The sequence below is a fragment of the Periophthalmus magnuspinnatus genome, chromosome 13, assembly GCF_009829125.3.
Source record: "Periophthalmus magnuspinnatus isolate fPerMag1 chromosome 13, fPerMag1.2.pri, whole genome shotgun sequence".
NCBI lineage: Eukaryota > Metazoa > Chordata > Actinopteri > Gobiiformes > Gobiidae > Periophthalmus > Periophthalmus magnuspinnatus.
This window is the reverse complement of record NC_047138.1, coordinates 31,031,398-31,049,205: the sequence shown is the minus strand read 5'-3', so window position 1 is coordinate 31,049,205 and position 17,808 is coordinate 31,031,398. Positions and strand designations below refer to the sequence as shown.

The 17,808-nt window shown below is 41.5% G+C and overlaps 1 protein-coding gene across 1 annotated transcript in view; it reads right to left on the bottom strand.

The window, feature by feature from the left end:
* bcas3 (BCAS3 microtubule associated cell migration factor) overlaps nucleotides 1-17,808 on the bottom strand; it is a 223,165-nt gene that overhangs the window by 43,569 nt on the left and 161,788 nt on the right. Inside the window, exon 16 of the mRNA XM_033976611.2 lies at nucleotides 741-891. Coding sequence (XP_033832502.1) covers nucleotides 741-891 — 151 coding nt within the window. The remainder of the gene's footprint in view (nucleotides 1-740; nucleotides 892-17,808) is intronic.

Genomic DNA, 17,808 nt, shown 5'->3' with positions numbered 1-17,808 from the left:
CGGACTCTTATTCTGCGTAACAGCCGCCGAACGAGCTTTGATTTTTTTCGTTTTGTTCTGATTTTGTGCGATATTTTTGGTAAACTATTTGAAAAACGTCCCCGAGAGATAAAGATAATGCTTCCAAAAGTGAAAATTATATGTATATTTTTTGTCATTTGTCAATATTATATAAACAAAACCTTTTTCTTTTAAATATTTTATTGTAGAGATCGATTGATATGGCTTTTTTGTTTGTTTTTGAGGCCGATTTTGTGGTCGATATTGATCATTTAGAAACCAGATGAACCGCTCGTCGATGAAATCTGACGATACTTTTGGGCTGATTTTGATCAATTTCCCAACATTCTATGCACTTTTTCCCACAAACCAACGAGGCTTTTGTCTGTTTAGCTTCACAAAAATGGAACAAACTCCAAAGAAAAGACACGATCGCACTTTTCCACACACACCTGCTCCTGTTTTAACGTTTTATATATGGACTTTTATACGTTTTTGTGCTTGTTTTTCTGTTTGTACTGTATTTTAAACAGGCACCCGTGACAAAAACAAAGTAAAAAAAACACTTTAAGAGAGCTGTGAAGTCACATTTCGTCAAGTGTTTCCAGCCGAGCATCGTGGGTACAGTATTTTAAAGCGGCGGTTCGGCCAGTTCGAGATCCTGTCCCGTTCCGGAGCGTTAAAAGCCGAGCGCAGGTGCAGTAAAACGAGTGAACGTGCGTCTGGAGCGGCGTCCTTACCCTGTGCGTTTGGTGATGGTCCCCAGGGTCATGGGCTGTTTGATCTGGGCCAGGGGCAGCACCACCGTGAGGCTGGGCAGAGGCGACACGCGAGGGTTCCCCATGCTGTTGTTGGACAGGTTGTTGTACGAGTCCTGACCGCTCAGTTTGGCTGCGACACAAACACAAAAAAACCCAAAAAAACACACTTCATTACAGTCGCTCAACCTCATTTTTATCGTTTTAAAACCTGAAAAAAATCAAATCTACTTCATTTTAAACAGTTTGCAGTGGTTCAAAGTTACTCCTCACTGACTTTATGCATCCAGAACATTCTAAGGACTCACCAGGATGAGTTTATAAGCACGTTTCTCCACTCTCACAGACCACAGCGTCACAGTGATGCAAACAACTAGCATGCCACGTGTGCACTTTCTGACTCTTGATGCTTGTGTTTGTTGGTGTTTAAAAATGGGATTACTGCTGGAAATTTACACAAAAAAAACAATTAAAAAATCATATAATTATTCCCCGTGTTCAGACTTTGCAGACATGGGTCCGGACAGGAGCCATTTTGAGGACCATCCCAATGCTATAATATTTAGTTTTGAATGATTAAAATCCATGGGAGCAGTCCTGGTTTTGCCTCATTTGGCCTCACGTGGCATTTTACACCTTAAACTTGAAACATATGACACAAAATATATTTAATAAAACTGGAAGATATTTCTTTTTTTTTTTTTTTTAGTAAAACAAAGTGAAGGGACAAATCTCAGATGTTTTGCTCAGGTGGATTTGATTTTTTGTCATTTTTTTTTAATCATTAATAGTAAAAATTCTGCCACCTTATTATTATTTATTTTATTTATTTATTTATTTTTATTTATTTATTTTATTTATTTATTATTTTGAGCAATATTTTGAGAAGTCATTTTCACAGATTTTCTTTAGTACTTCCAAATCACTGATGATGTTTTTATAGTTTTGGTTCATCTGAATTTTATGGATTTGCCGAAATATATGACACTTTTTTCTCTATTTTTATTTTATTGTTATATTTGTGAAAAAATTCCATTTTATTATAATTACCAGGAGCATGGATCACACTCCTGCACCGGCTCCAGCTTTAAGGGCCCGAAACTCAATGGGCCTCTTTGATTCTGGAGGATTTTGATGTATTCCAGTTGTGTCCAGTTGTGTGTTCAGTTCTGTGTCCAGCTGTGTGTCCAGTTGTGTGTCCAGTTGTGTGTCCAGTTGTGTGTCCAGTTGTGTGTTCGTACATTGTCGGGTCCTTGGTGTAAACTCAGAGCTGCCCTCTCCTCTGCCTGACTCAATATTTTACTACCAGAGGGACATTACTATTAGAGGGACATTTCGTCTGCTGTAAACACACACGCCCTGTGTCCAATAAAAGTTGTTATATTATTTAATATAAATAAAATGTGGGGCCCTTGTGTGGCCCCGGGGCCCTCAGTCTGTTTACAGGCCGGGCCGGCCCTGCTTCTGTAAGAGAAACATGTATTTTGTGGATTTGTTCATGTTTCTGACCTTTTTCCTGTTAAATATTAAACCATGATGTGCTCCAGCAGTTTCTTTTTCTTATTTTGAGACTTTTGGCCTTGTGCTGATAATCGTCTTTGTGTTGATAAAACTTCAGTAGTAAAACATGTGGCCTGTAGATTTGACTCAGGTGAAACTGATGGATTTGCCAATATTTATGATGATTAATCCTTTTTCTTTTAAATATTTAACCATAAGAGGCTTGAACTGTATTTTTTTTTCTCTTCTTTCTTATTTTGGAAATAGTTTTAACAGTCTATTATCTTATAAATGAATTATTTTTATATATTCAATTTTTTTTATTTTATTTTATTATTATTATTATTATTATTTTTTGAAAACAATTTGACATGTCTGCCATTATTATTTTTAATTTAATGTATTTATTTAATATTATTTTTTTATTTACTTTTTTAAGATACATATTTATTTTAAGTATTAATTTATGATGTGGTAACTTTATTTATTTATTATTATTTATTTTTCTATGATACATCTGCCAATATTTATATTATTATTAAAAAAAAAAAAAACCTCTTCAAGTATAATGCGTCTAACAGCATTTCTTTGTTCTGAGTTTCATTGTGAGTCAGAATTTGATCGTCCGTCTTTAATAATTGTCCGATTGTCCGCAGATCTTATAACAATCGAGGCTTTTAAAAGCTTTTACGAGGTCCAAACAAAACGAAACAAAAAAACACAAGGCCACAGGAAGCTTTTGAACGAGGAAAAGTCAATACGAAACGCGCGGAGACGGGACGCTAAAATGCTAACATGCTAAGTGCGCTAGCTTAATGCATTATTCAGGCCTTTGGTGCGGCTCTTTACAAATGCTAATCAGAACTGCTCATTTTCAATAGAGACTCTGAGCACGAGCTAAAACCGCGTCCAAACGATTTCAACGCTGCTGCGACACTGAAGCATTAGCGACGCATTAGCGAGACATATGCTAAACTCAGGGCTAACGGAGACGAGCCGTTTCTATAGAGTTGCGTGTGGGCTGACATATGCTAACGGGTGGAGCGCTAAAGCTAATGGAGTAGAGCATTAGCATAAAACACGGCACTGAGGTTCATGGGGTTTTAAGTGGGATTAAATTGGTCAAAGTACGACAAAAAAACAACATAATTATCGTGCTAATAAAAGCATTTATACGTAACTGTAATCCATAGCTTTTGTCAAATAAATATGCTAAAAAACAGAGTTACAAAGTGATTTTCGAGGCTGATTCTCTGAGTTTTTAACCTTGTTCTAATCCTGTACTGTCCTGTGTCTGAAGCTTGAGTTTTTTTGAAAATTCCTGTTTTCACCTACCCCCTGTCTCCGCCCACTGCTCTACAATAACAACATGTGTGCTTAAAAATGTCATATAGAGACATTTTTAACAATAAAACTAAAACCAAGTTAATGCAAATCTGCTGGATGCTATGGTAACATTTATGAACAGTTTCTATTTTTTATTTATTTTTTAATTTTTTTAATTTTTTATTTAAAGTATAATATATGATGTGGTAACTTTTTTATTATGTTTTATTTATTTATTTATTTTTTATTTATTTAATTAATTAATTTATTTTTTTGGAAACAGTTTGATACATCTGCCAATTTTTTATTTTATTTTTTTTCAAGATTAACATTTATTTTAAGTATTAAATTATGATGTGGCAAATGGTAACTGTAACTGTTTTTATTATTATTTTTTTTTAACATAAACTTTTATTTTGAGTATACGGTAACACTATTTAAATTTTAAACATTTTCGAACAGTTTCTATTAGTGTTGTCATGATTCCAAAGTTTCAAACGGGATTTCAATACCGAGGAATAGACTCGATACTGATTCCAATACTTTAGACAATATACTGTGATTTTCAGCATTAAAAGTTCGTACGTCCTTTTCTATTCCCATGTGTCTTATTATCTATTTATATATACAGTGTTCCCTCGTTTATCGCGGGGGTCACGTTCTAAAAACAACCCGCAATCAGTGAAATCCGTGAAGTATCAGCTTTATTTTTTACATTATTCTCTATGTTTTTGTCTGTCAAACCCCTCACCACACACTTTATACACTTTTCTCACACAGGCGTTAACATTTTCTCACATTTCTCTCTCGTTTAAACTCTCTCAAAGTTCAAACCTTCGTTGGCGTCTTTGTCGGTGCAGAACGTTTCATCGACATTGTGGGTTTTGTCGGTGAGAAAACAAATTGCAAACGTACAGCACTTCAGAGTCACACTGAGATCCAACGTTTATGTAAATTTGTCTGAACACATTCTGTACTGGACAGGAGACACGGCACGGAGGAGACTGATGGACAATGGTCTACAGTCCAACAGCCAATCAGGACGCACGACACAATGGTCTACAGTCCAACAGCCAATCAGGACGCAGGACACAATGGTCTACAGTCCAACAGCCAATCAGGACGCACGACACAATGGTCTACAGTCCAACAGCCAATCAGGACGCACGACACAATGGTCTACAGTCCAACAGCCAATCAGGACGCACGACACAATGGTCTACAGTCCAACAGCCAATCAGGACGCAGCGAGAACACGAAAGCTGAACCGCGATATAACGAGGGACAACTGTAACTGTGGTTTCGATACTAGTTTATTGTTGTTTTCTGTTGATTAATTCGCTCGTCTGTTTCCGTTTCACTGTTGATTTTCTAACTTCCCGTTGGTTAAATCGTTTCTCGTGTCCGGCTCTACGAGGCGACGACTGTTGACGTTCTTTGCTTCACAAAAATGCATCAAACTGATCGATTTGTATCCGATTTTTCGATTGTTTTGAGCGTCCGCCTCGTGTAGAAACGGCTCGATTGGTGATTTTTTTTGTTCTTTTTTTTTTCTTCGAGCTTCGGGAAACCCCTTAAGCCTGATTTGGGGCCCCCTCTCTCTCTTTTCAAGGCCCCGCAGCGTTGATTAAAATAACCAGCTCAAGATGCTACGGCCCGTAACGAGGTACACGGGCCTAATCACAGCCAATCAGTCTCTTCCATTCTATACCTTTACTACGATCGCAATCCTCTTTCCTGCGCCGCCAAATTAACTGGAAAAATGTGAGCTGTAAAACGCAATCAGAAGTGAACACGGGACGGACACGGGGCGGACGCGGGACGGACACGGCTGCTACTTTTACCAGTGGAAAACGCAGATGGAGCGGCGGACATGTTTGGGTTTTATGGCTGAAGTTGCGCCCGGAGAGTGTGGCCGGTCAAACATGAGACACGCCGTCAAACAGAGGCCCGGGCGGTTTAAATGAAACACAGCCGAGCGTGGAAATCCCAACACGACCTGACATGGAATTTGATTTGGGAAAAGTGGGAAAAGAGGGAATGCAAAAGGAGGGATGGATGTGAGGAGGCAGAGATGTTTTATTGTTTAAATTTAACTGTTGTTTCGACTGTATTGAAGACATGTGTCTGTGATGGAGGCCATTTTGAGGACTTCTGACTACTGGAAATGGAAAAGAGTTTGTTTTGAATTGGTAAAAAGTCACGGAAGAAGAAGGAATTGTCCAAAAGGAGGAATAAAAGTGCAGAGGTAAAAAAAACCCTAGTTATTTATAGAGATGTATTCGTGACGCCATTTTGAGTTTATTTATTTATTTATTTTTATTTTGGGATAAATATTTATGGATTTATTTTTATTTTGGGATATAAATTTATGGATTTATTTTTTATTTTATTTTATAAATTTATGGATTTATTTTTTATTTTATTTTATTTTGGGAAAACTATTTATGGATTTGTTTATTTTTATTTTGGAATAAATATTTATGTATTTATTTATTTTATTTTAATTTCAGAAAATATTTGTGTATGTATTTATTTATTTATTATCCATTTATTTATTTATTTTATTTTGAGATCTATTTTTGTAAATTTCAGGGTTTTTTTTATTAATTAATTTATGTTTTTGTCTCTTATATTGATTTGGTTCCATAAATCTAATTGTACTGGTTTATACTACAGTACAAACACAGTGTACCTTCTGTCTGAGAGTCCATTGTTAAATGTCTATTCAAAAAGCCCCGTTAACGTGAGGACAGGCCCAAACTTGAACTCAACACAATCCAACGATGTCAGTGTAACGTCCCCCATTCAAGGTTTACAATGGAGCACAAAGGGACGGCAACAGTAACGACAAGAAACCACAGACCAGCCAAAAACCAGACACAGCCACAGACTCTACGTGTAAATGGACAGAGCTAACCTGCTAGCGCCGCGCTACAAACAGGAAGTGAGCATGAGCAGCACTTTTGGCTCCAATTCACTTTCTATTGATAAACTGTGTCCTCTCTCTGTCTCTGCGTCTGTCAGACTCGTTTTGGTCTTAAATGTTCGTATTAACCCTCTACATGATCCTGTTCAGGTTAAGGTTTTTTTATTTATTTTATTTTTATTTATTTTATTTTTTATTTTATTATTATTATTATCTTTTTTTTTTTTAGAATTTCTTTTTTTTTTTGTAGTTTTTTTTGTTTTTTTGTTTTGTTTTGTTTTGTTTTTTGGGGGGGGGGTTAGTTTTTTTTAAAAAGTTTTTTATTTTAAAGTTTTGTTATACAGCGTTGTTTTTTTTGTTATTTTGAGTTTTGTTTTTTTGTAACTTTTGAGGGTTTTTTTTTGTTACTTTTGAGGTTTTTTTTGTTATTTACTTATACATTTTTTGTTATTTTTATTTTTTTTGTTTATTTTCTAATTTTTTGGTTATTTGGAGTTGTTTTTTTTTTTTGTTATTTTGAGTTTTTTTGTTTGGTTTTTTTTGTGTGTTTTTTTTGGGGTTGCTCCTGTTACCGTTAGCAACAGGTTTGATTGACAGCGTTGCTAAGCTCTTACTCTCTCCCTGTTAAACCAGTGGTGCGGTGCATGAAGGGGCGTTACCTTCAACAGCCTCTCTCCTGATTGGCTCTTCGGTTGCTATGATACCCGCGGTCAGATTAGCCGCTAAAACGATGAGCTACATTTGGAGCTAACGCTGTGGGTGACGTCACACTCACTCAGTCCTCTTCTTTATACAGTCCGTGGCCATAAATCGACCAAAGTCCAAACATCCCAAACTGTGGCTTTTAAAACAAATATCTTTTCAAACGATCCACAAAAGCTTCGGAAAATCGCTATTGAAATTCTCTTCCAAGGAAAAATTCCAAGTTCAAGTGCCGGGAGAGCAGAAAGGGCTAATAGGTGATTGACAGCGCAGGAAAGAATGGATAGAATAGGAGCGCAGGAGAGGAGGAGGAGAGGAAATAGAACATGAAAGGGTTTAAGATGGAGGGAGGAGGAGGAGGAGAAGAAGGAGAGATTATTTGGGGGGAATCAGGAGGTTTTCAAGTGTTTTCAGGTCTAATCATTTAGATCGTTAGCAAAAAGCAAGAGGGCTTTGTACGGAGCTAAAAGGCCTCACCGCGGAGCTAAGAGAGGGAACAATGCAACCTGACCTTCACGGAGGGAGAGAAGGAGGGGAACAGGGAGAGAAAGAGGGAGGGAAAGAGGGAGAAAGACAGAGGAGAAACTATTCCGAAAACGTCTAAAAAGCCCCACTTTGGAGCTAAGACGGGGGAACAAGGCAACCTAACCTTCACCAAAAACAGAGGGAGAGAGGAGGGAGGGAGAGGGGGAGAGGGGAAAGGAGGGAGAGGAAGAAAAAGAGGGGGGAAGAGAGAAAGAAAGGGGCAACAAGAGAGAGCCGGAAGATATTTCATAAGAAGGCCGACAATGCAATAGGAGAGAGAAAAGAGAGAGGGAGGAAAGAGAGGGAAGGAAAGAGAGAAAGAGAGGGAGGTGGGAGAGAGAAAAATAGAGCGAGAGAGGGAAAGAGAGAGACAGAGAGGGAAAGAGAGAGAGGAGAAACTATTCCTAAAATGTCTAAAAAGACAGACTTCGGAGCTAAGACGGGGAACAAGACAACCTAACCTTCACCAAAAACAGAGGGAGAGAGGAGGGAGGGAGAAGGGGAGGGTAGGAGGGAGGGAGAGGGAGGGAGAGGGAGGAAGAGCGAGAGAGAGAAAGCAAGGGGGGAGGGAGAAAACGAGAGAACCGGAAGCTATTTTATAAGCAGGCCAACAACGCAATACGAGAGAAGAGAAAGAGGAGAGAGACGACAGGGGGAAAGAAAAGGGAAGGAGAGGGAGAAAGAGGTGGGAGAGAGAGAGACACGGAGCGAGAGAGAGAAAGAGAGAGACAGAGAAAAGAGAGAGAGAGAGAGGAAATTGCTAAAATGTCTAAAAGGCCCCACTCAGGACTTAAAAGCAGAGCAACAATGAAACCTGACTTTGACTGAAAAGAGACAGAGGGAGAAAGACAGAGAGAAAAAGGGAGGGAGAGAAGATAAAGAAAGGGAAAGGGGGATCCAAGGGAGAGATAATGAATATAAATACAGGGCAAGGAAGTTATTATTATTAAAATCTCCAGGTTTCAAGCGAAAAGGCCCCACTACAGAACGAAGAAAAACGAGTAAAATGAAACATGAACATGAACGAAAAGGGAGAAAGAGAGAGAGAGAGAGAGAGACAGACAGCGAGAGAGAGGGAGGAATGGAAAAGAGAGGGAAGGAGAGGGAGAAAGAGAGAGCCAGAGAGATATTCATAAATTGTCCAGGTTACAGCTAAAATCTCTTCACCAAAAAGACAGAAACAGAGCGGAACAGAGGAGAGGAAGAAAGACAGAGAGAAAAAGAGAGAGAGGAAGGAAGAGACAGAGAGAAAAAAGAGAGAGGAAGGAAGAGACAGAGGGAAAAAAGAGAGAGGAAGGAAGAGACAGAGAGAAAAAAAGAGAGAGGAAGGAAGAGAGACAGAGAGAAAAAAGAGAGAGGAAGGAAGAGAGACAGAGGGAAAAAGAGAGAGGAAGGAAGACAATGAGAAAAAGAAAGAGAGAGAGGGGAAAGGCAGTCAAAGCAAGACAGAAAGAAGAATGAGAAAAAAACAGAGAAAGAGACAGAGAGAGGGAGAGAGGGAGAGAAGAAAGGTAAAGAAACAGAGAAATCAGAAAGAGAGATAGAAGAATGGGAGAGAGAGCAAGAGAGAGAGACTGAGAAAGAGATAGAACAATGATAAAGAGACTGAGAAAGAGAGAGTGGGAAGACAGAGGTATATAGAAAGAGGTATGGAGAGAGTTCTTGGTAAATGTCCAGGATAGTGCTTTGTGAGTGAAGAGGAGGAGGTGAAGAGGAGGTGAAGAGGAGGAGGAGGTGAGGAGGAGGAGATGAAGAAGAGGAGGAGGAGTCCCCAGTCCCATCTGAACAGGCCCCTGTGTGTGGCTTACAGCAGCGCTCTAATGATGAGGCCTCCATTTTCAGGCCTTGGTGTTTGTGTCTGTTGTGTTTTGCAGATTAAACGAATTTTACACTAAAACTCAGTGAATATCATTATAGATTTAACATTTTATTATTATTCTTGTCTAGTTTTTACTTTTATTCTGGTGAAGTTTATGATTTTACTTCCTGGTTGCAGCACATGTGACACACGCGGAGGTCATTTTGTCACTGTTACCACAGCAACCATAATGTAAACATTTTTGGAACATTATGAGCAGAGAGACTTTGGCAGAGGTGAGTCAAATTAGAAAAATAAAATATGGTATTCAAATACTGGTAAAAAAAACCCAAAACTCATACATAAATAAAACAAATAAAATAAATAAATGCATAAATAAATAAATAAATAAATGCATAAATAAAATAAATAAATAAATAAATGCATAAATAAAATAAATAAATAAATAAATGCATAAATAAAATAAATAAATAAATAAATGCATAAATAAAATAAATAAATAAAATAAATAAATGCATAAATAAAATAAATAAATGCATAAATAAAATAAATAAATAAATGCATAAATAAAATAAAATAAATATATATAAAAATAATAATAATAATTAAAAAAGGCTAAATTAAATTGTTAAACCATTACTATTAATTACATTACAATCGATTGGTCGACTAAAAAAGGGGGCGTGGCCAAAGCTCTCATATCTGTTCCATATCTGTGTATTTGACCCAAACTGCACCCACAAGACGACACTTTCTGTTGAGAGCGGGAGTCAAACCAGCGACCTTTGGGTCACAGGGCGGGCACTCGACCCACAGACAGATTAAACTTGTGAATCATGAGTTTAATCTTTGTACAAATAAACAGCAGAAGTATCACTTCTTCCTTCTCTCTCGTGGTTATTCCCACTGTGACCATCTCCACGTTTTATTTGAGTTCTGAGCGTTGAAATCAATCTGCCAGGCGTCCGGCGAGAGCCAAGAGTCCCAGACAGTGACGACACGCACGACCCCTCCATGACCCCCACACGACCCCTGCGCGACCCCGGCCACAGAGGGTCACTGTCACGTCCCCCTGTCAGGCTCAAAATGGACGTCCCAAAGTATCAGAGAGTCCAGACAGCGACGATAGCAGGAATGTGAGGACACGGAGGAGAGGAGGAGGAGGGGAGAGAGGGAGAGGAGGGAGGGAGAGGAGGGAGGGAGGAGGGAGGGAGGAGGGAGGGAGATAGGAGGAAGAGAGGAGGGAGAGAGGGAGGAGAAAGAGGGAGAGGAGGGGAGAGGAGGGAGAGAGGGAGGAGGAGAGAGAAAGGAGGAGAGTGACAGGGACATAAGGACAAAGACAAGTGAAGATTTAGCAGAAACACGAACATGACACAGAGTTTAAACGTCTCAGGCCTCACAGACAGAGTTTAACAGAATCAAAAATAAATCAATAAATCAATAAAAATAAATTTGTAAAAAAAAATGGGCCTTGTAGTCACAAAAAAAAAGAAAAAGAAAATAAATAATAATTTTAAAAAATAAATAAATAAAAATTTGTAACAAGTTTGGGCCTTCTGTTCATAAGAAAATAAATTCATTAATTAAATAAATAAATAAAAATAAAAATGCATTTGTAAAACTTTTGGGCCTTATGGTCAAGAAAAAAAAAAAAAAAACCCAACCCCAAATTTTCCTGCATTAAACTCAGAATAAAAGTCATAATATTTTTAAAAGTGTTTTTGTTGTGAAATATTGAGGCTGTTACAGAGAAGAGGCTTCACTCCCCACGCTCTGAGGTCACAGCTGCCCTGGGACGTGTCCATGGAGATGTGGCTCCAGACCGATATTCACCGTATTTAGATTTAAACAAGTGTACTGCCCAAGGACACAACAAAACACACGATGTTCAGTGAAGACAAACATCTACGGCCTCAGTGTCACGAAAATAAAAACTTAAACTCGATACTAATAAACTCAAAATGTTGGTACTTTCTTTTCGATACTAGTTTCAGTATCGATTCGAGTGAGATCGTCGATACTTTGTCCAACCCCTCGTCTCCAAACTGAGACGTGAAAAGTGTCTCTGGTCCTAACGAGGGAGAGTTGGACAAAATGGACGTGTCTGATGTGAAGGACGGAGACGCCGGCACTTCTCGTGTTGTGATTTACATCGACGGCGCTGAAGCAGAGAGACAAACAAATGAAACACAAATGAAACGAGAAGAAGAGAGGGAGAGAGAGAGGGAAGGAGAGAGGGGGAGGGAAGGAGAGAGAAGGAGGGAAGGAGAGAGAGAGAGAAAGAAGGAGAGAGGGAGAGAGAGAAGGAAGGAGAGAGAGAGAAGGAGAGGGAGAGAAGGAGAGAGAGGGAGACAGAGAGAGGGAGGGAAGGAGGGAGGAGAGAGGGAGAGAGAGAAGAAGAGAGGGAGAGAGAGAAGGAGGGAGGAGAGAGGGGGAGGAGAGAGGGAGACAGAGAGAGGGAGGGAAGGAGGGAGGAGAGAGGGAAGGAGAGAGGGGGAGGGAAGGAGAGAGAAGGAGGGAAGGAGAGAGAGAGAGAAGGAGAGAGGGAGAGAGAGAAGGAAGGAGAGAGAGAGAAGGAGAGGGAGAGAAGGAGAGAGAGGGAGACAGAGAGAGGGAGGGAAGGAGGGAGGAGAGAGGGAGAGAGAGAAGAAGAGAGGGAGAGAGAGAAGGAGGGAGGAGAGACGGGGAGGAGAGAGGGAGACAGAGAGAGGGAGGGAAGGAGGGAGGAGAGAGGGAGAGAGAGAAGAAGAGAGGGAGAGAGAGAAGGAGGGAGGAGAGAGGGGGAGGAGAGAGGGAGACAGAGAGAGGGAGGGAAGGAGGGAGGAGAGAGGGAGAGAGAGAGGGGGAGGGAGGAGAGAGAGAATGAGAGAAGGAGGGAGGAGAGAGGGAGAGAGAGAGGGGGAGGGAGGAGAGAGAGAATGAGAGAAGGAGGGAAGGAGAGAGAAGGAGAGGGACATTTTATATCTTATTTCTACACAAAACATTCAATAGAAAAAAGTTAGAAATGAATAAATGTGTTTGATGATGAAGATGTAAGAGAAGAGAACAGGACTAAACCAGGACTAAACCAGGACTAGAACAGGACTAAACCAGGACTAAACCAGGACTAGAACAGGACTAAACCAGGACTAAACCAGGACTAAACCAGGACTAAACCAGGACTAAACCAGGACTAAACCAGGACTAAACCAGGTCTAAACCAGGACTAAACCAGGACTAAACCAGGTCTAAACCAGGTCTAAACCAGGACTGAACTAGGACTAAACCAGGTCTAAACCAGGACTGAACTAGGACTAAACCAGGTCTAAACCAGGACTAAACCAGGACTAGAACAGGACTAAACCAGGACTAAACCAGGACTAAACCAGGTCTAAACCAGGACTACACCAGGACTAAACCAGGTCTAAACCAGGTCTAAACCAGGACTAAACCAGGTCTAAACGGGGTCTGATCCGGGTTAAGTCTTGTTGTTGAGCTCGTCTCATTTGATTAATGTTTTGTCGGTGACGCTCGTCTGATTCTTCAGGGAAAGAAAATCCATCAATGCAAATGTGCAGAGCTGCTCCTCAGTGTCCCAAATGAGCCAGATGCCCCGACAGCTCTCCCCTACTCCCCCTTTACACTCTATCCTTTCACTATATTTCCACCTCTCTCCTTTCCTCTCTCTCCTCTCTCCCCCCTTTTCTCTCTTCTTTCTCTCTGTCCCTCTCAATCTTTCCTTCTCATCTCTTTCTTTCTTTTCCATTTTTCATCTTCTCCTCCCCTCTCTATACTCCCCTTCTCCTCACCCTCCCTGTATCCATGCAGTTCTCTCCCCTCTCCTCCCTCTCTCTTCCTTCTCCTCTCCTCCCTCCATTTCTCACCTTCTCTCTGTCTCCATTCCTCTCTCTCCTCTTATCTCTATTTACCCTTCTCTACTCTTGCCCCTTTCTCTCTCACCCTTCTTCCTCTCCTCTTCCTTTTCCTTCTCCTCTCTCTCCCCCTCACCCTCCCTCTCTCCTGCATTTTTCTCTCTCTCCTCCCTCTTTCATTCTCTTCCTTTCCCTCTGCCTCTCTCCTCCTTTTCTCCTCACCCTCTGTTACCAGGCCAGTTCTCTCCTTCTCTCTCCCCTCTCTCTATGTCACTTTCTTCTCTCCCTCTCTACCCCTCTCTCCTCCTCCTCTCTCCTCTCTGTGTAATCTGGTCAGTTCTCTACCTTCTCTCTCAATCCCTCTCTTCTTGCTTCTCTCCTCTCTCTCTCTCCCTTCTCTTTCCATCTCTCTATAACTCCTCTCCTCTACCCTTCTATCCCTCCGTTCCTGGTGTAATCCGGTCAGTTCTCTCCTCTCTCAGTCCCTCTCTCCTCCTCTCCTCCTCTCCTCTATCCCTCCGTTCCTGGTGTAATCCGGTCAGTTCTCTCCTCTCTCAGTCCCTCTCTCCTCCTCTCCTCCTCTCCTCTATCCCTCCGTTCCTGGTGTAATCCGGTCAGTTCTCCTCCACTCATCCGTCCCTTCTTGTCCCAACAGTATTTGCATAGCTCCGTCTGCAGATCCTTCTCGCTGTCCCGGGCCGCACGCTACCTCAAGTTTTAATACTCCATTTGCATCGGAGACACAAGTCCAGAACGAGGGAGGAGAGAAAAGAGAGAGTGAAGGAGAGAAGGAGGGAGGGAGACGTGTAAAAGAGACGGCTCGGGGAGGACAGCAGCCGCTCAAAGGCCGTGTCTGATTTGAATGCGGCGGCAGAGGATTTCTCAGGGAAAGTGACCAGATAAACGACGCAATAAAGCACAACAAAAACACTTTAAAGCTCCACTGTGGAACTTTCCCAGTGGACCGTCTCGTCTGACACCTGCTGCTCTCGTGGGGGTGGTGTTCTTTTGTCTGAAATGTTTCACAGTTTGGCTTTAAATGTGTTTTTATGGAAGCAACTTTCTCCTCACCCTCCCTGTACGTCCATTCCACCTCTCTCTCTCTCTCATCCTTCCCTCTTTCCTCCCTTTTCCTTCTCACTCCTTCCTCTCTCCTCCATTACTTCTCATCCTCCCTGTAATCTAGCTCATTCTCTTGTTCTCCCCTTCTCTCCTCTTTTACTCCTCTTCTCTCTGTATCTCCCCCTCTGTCCCTCTCTCCTTCACACTCCTCTCCTCTCGCTCCTCCGCTTCTCTCCCTCTCTTCTCTCCATCTGTATCCCTCTCTGTCCCCCCTTTCTCCCTCTCTCGTCCTTTTCTCATTTTATCCTTCTCTCTGTATCTCTCCCCTCTGCCCCTCCTCTCTCCCTCTCTCCTCCTTTCCTCCTTCTCCCTCTTCTCTCTCCTCCTCTCACTCTTCTGCTCTCTGTATCTCTCCCCTGCTGTGCCTCCTCTCTCCTCCTTTCCTCATTCTCTCTCCTCTCTCTCACCTCCTGTTCTTTGTCAGACCTCTCTCCTTCTTTTCTCGTTCTCTCCTTCTCCTTCTCTCTCCACTGCCTCACTCCAGTTTTCTCCTCTGTCTCTCAGTCCCTCTCTCTCTCTCTCTCTCTGTCTCCCCTCCTCTTCTCTCTCCTCCTTGTGTGATCCGGTCAGTTCTCTCTCCTCCTCCTCCTCCTCTCCTCCTCCTCTCCCCTCCTCTCCTCCTCTTTCTCCTCCTGTAGTCATCACCAGTAGGCCTAGTTGAAAAAAACACATAAATTTAAAGCCATACTGCGGAACTTTCCTGACATACTGCACTTTTTATCATCCAACGTGACCTCTCCAGTCACCGTCAGAAAAGAGTAAATATCTGTTAGTGTTTTGCCCAAAGAAACAACGTCAACTCCTGTATTTGAAACATCTGGAAAAGGCCAGAACGTGTGGAATCTGCACAACATCTGTCGTCATGATCAGTTACAAACCAGGAAGTGTCTGGGGTGAGGGAAGTCTGGGAGTCCCTGCTCAGACTTTTTTTTATTTTTTTTTAAATGAAGGTTTAAACTGTCAAAAAAAAAAAAATTCCTTCTGCGTAAATAAAAAAAAAAACTACGACTTATCTGGGACTAGACCAGGACTAGACCAGGACTAGACACAGACTGTGTAAATACGTGTACTGAGTGAGTGTGACGTCACCCACAGCGTTCAGGTCCAGACAAATGACGCTCATCGACGCTAGCAGTTATAGCGGCTAATCTGGAGCAGAGTTTTATATTTAGAATTCCAACCGCGAGTATCATAGCAACCAAAGAGCCAATCAGGAGTGAGGCTGTTGAAGGTAACGCCCCTTCCCGCCCACACCACTGGTTTAGCAGGGACTGGGCGCCAAGCAACGCTGTCAATCAAACCTGTTGCTAACGCTAACAGGAGCGACCTCGGGGAAAGAAGGACCTGATTTGTCTGTTTTTAATGTTCATATCTTGATTTACAGACACAATAGTGAAATAAAAACCCCAGGATCATGTAGAGGGTTAATACGAACATTTAAGACCAAAATGAGTCTGAAGCAGCAGAGACAGAGAGAGGACACACAAAAAAACAAAAAATAAACTCAAAATAGCCAAAAAAAACCAACTCAAAATAACTAAAAACAAACACAAAAAAAACTCCAAATAACAAAGAAAATTAAGAAAATAAACAAAAAAACAACTCAAAATAACAAAAAAAGTATAACTAAATAACTAAAAAAAAAAAAAAAAAAACCTAAAAAAAAAAATAAATTCCTGTATAACAAAAAAAAAGAAAGAAAAAAAAGGGAATTAAACTTTAAACCTACACTTTAAAATAAAATAAAAAAAAACTCAAAAAAACTGAATCACAGGAACATGTAGAGGGTTAATACGAAAATTTAAGACCAAAGTGAGTCTGACAGACGCAGAGACAGAGAGAGGAGACACAGTTTATCAATAGAAAGTGAATTGGAGCCAGAGTCGATGAAGCAGGAAGTGCGCACATGATCACTTCCTGTTTAGAACGTGCCGGCTAGCAGGTTAGCTACGTCCGTTTATGCAAACAGTCTATGAGAGATATGTCATTTTGATTTTAGTTATGAGCGCTTTTGCCACGCCCCCTTTTTAGTCGACCAATCGATCGGCAGCACACGTCTTCGGTCGACTACAGCGCTTCCCGTCACATGGACTTTAAACGTACGCCATGGACCCGTTGACTCCTTCCTCCCTCGACGCGGCGGGTTTCGCGGGTGAGAGTCGAGCGCGTTTTGGGGTTTCCAGACAGACCTTGGCCCCGAGGAAGAGTCCGCAGCTGTGAGACGTGATGAAGACACGAGCAGAGCGCCGAAACACGGAGCGAAACCTGCGGCTCTACGGGGAGCACTTCGCCGCGGCGTCCGGGAGCCTCGTGCGTTTGAAGGCAACTCTCAAACAGGTATTTTAATGTCATCACGTTCAAGGACAGAATCGTAAAGTGTCTGAGCGAAGGCGAGGGCCAAAAACTACACATGCAAATGAAAATGGAAGCACCAGCTGAGGGGGACGCGGGGGACGGGGGGGACGGGGGGGACGCAGCGCTCGGAGGGAGACGAGTGAACGAGACCCATATTTATATCGAGTACTACCCACTACTACTACTACTATTACTACTACTACTACTACAACTGCTGCTGTTTCTAATGTGATTTCCTATCCATCAGTCTGTCTCTACAATAATCATCTTGACATTTCAACACAGTCCTCGTGTCACCGCAGCAGTAAAACCATCAGCCTCCTCAGCCTCTCCATCTCATCTTCCTCAACATTATATCTCACCTGTTGTTGTCTAACCCACAAGTAAACCCTGGTCACTACTACTACTACTACTACCACTACTACTACTACTGCTACTGCTACTCCCACTCTTGCAGTACTCTCTTGTACTCCTTCTCTTGTAGTACTCTCTTGTAGTACTCTCCATCTCTTGCAGTACTCTCTTGCAGTACTCTCTTGTACTCTCTCTCTTGTACTCTCTCTTGTAGTACTCTCTTGCAGTACTCTCTTGCAGTACTCTCTTGTACTCTCTCTTGTACTCTCTTGTACTCTCTCTTGTACTCTCTTGTACTCTCTTGTACTCTCTCTTGTACTCTCTTGTACTCTCTTATACTCTCTCTTGTACTCTCTCTTGTACTCTTTCTTGTACTCTTTCTTGTACTCTCTCTTGTACCCTCTCTTGTACTCTCTCTTGTACTCTCTCTTGTACTCTCTCTCTTGCAGTACTCTCTTGTACTCTCTCTTGTACTCTCTCTTGTACTCTCTCTTATACTCTCTCTTGTACTCTCTTGTACTCTCTCTTGTACTCTCTTGTACTCTCTCTTGTACTCTCTCTTGTACT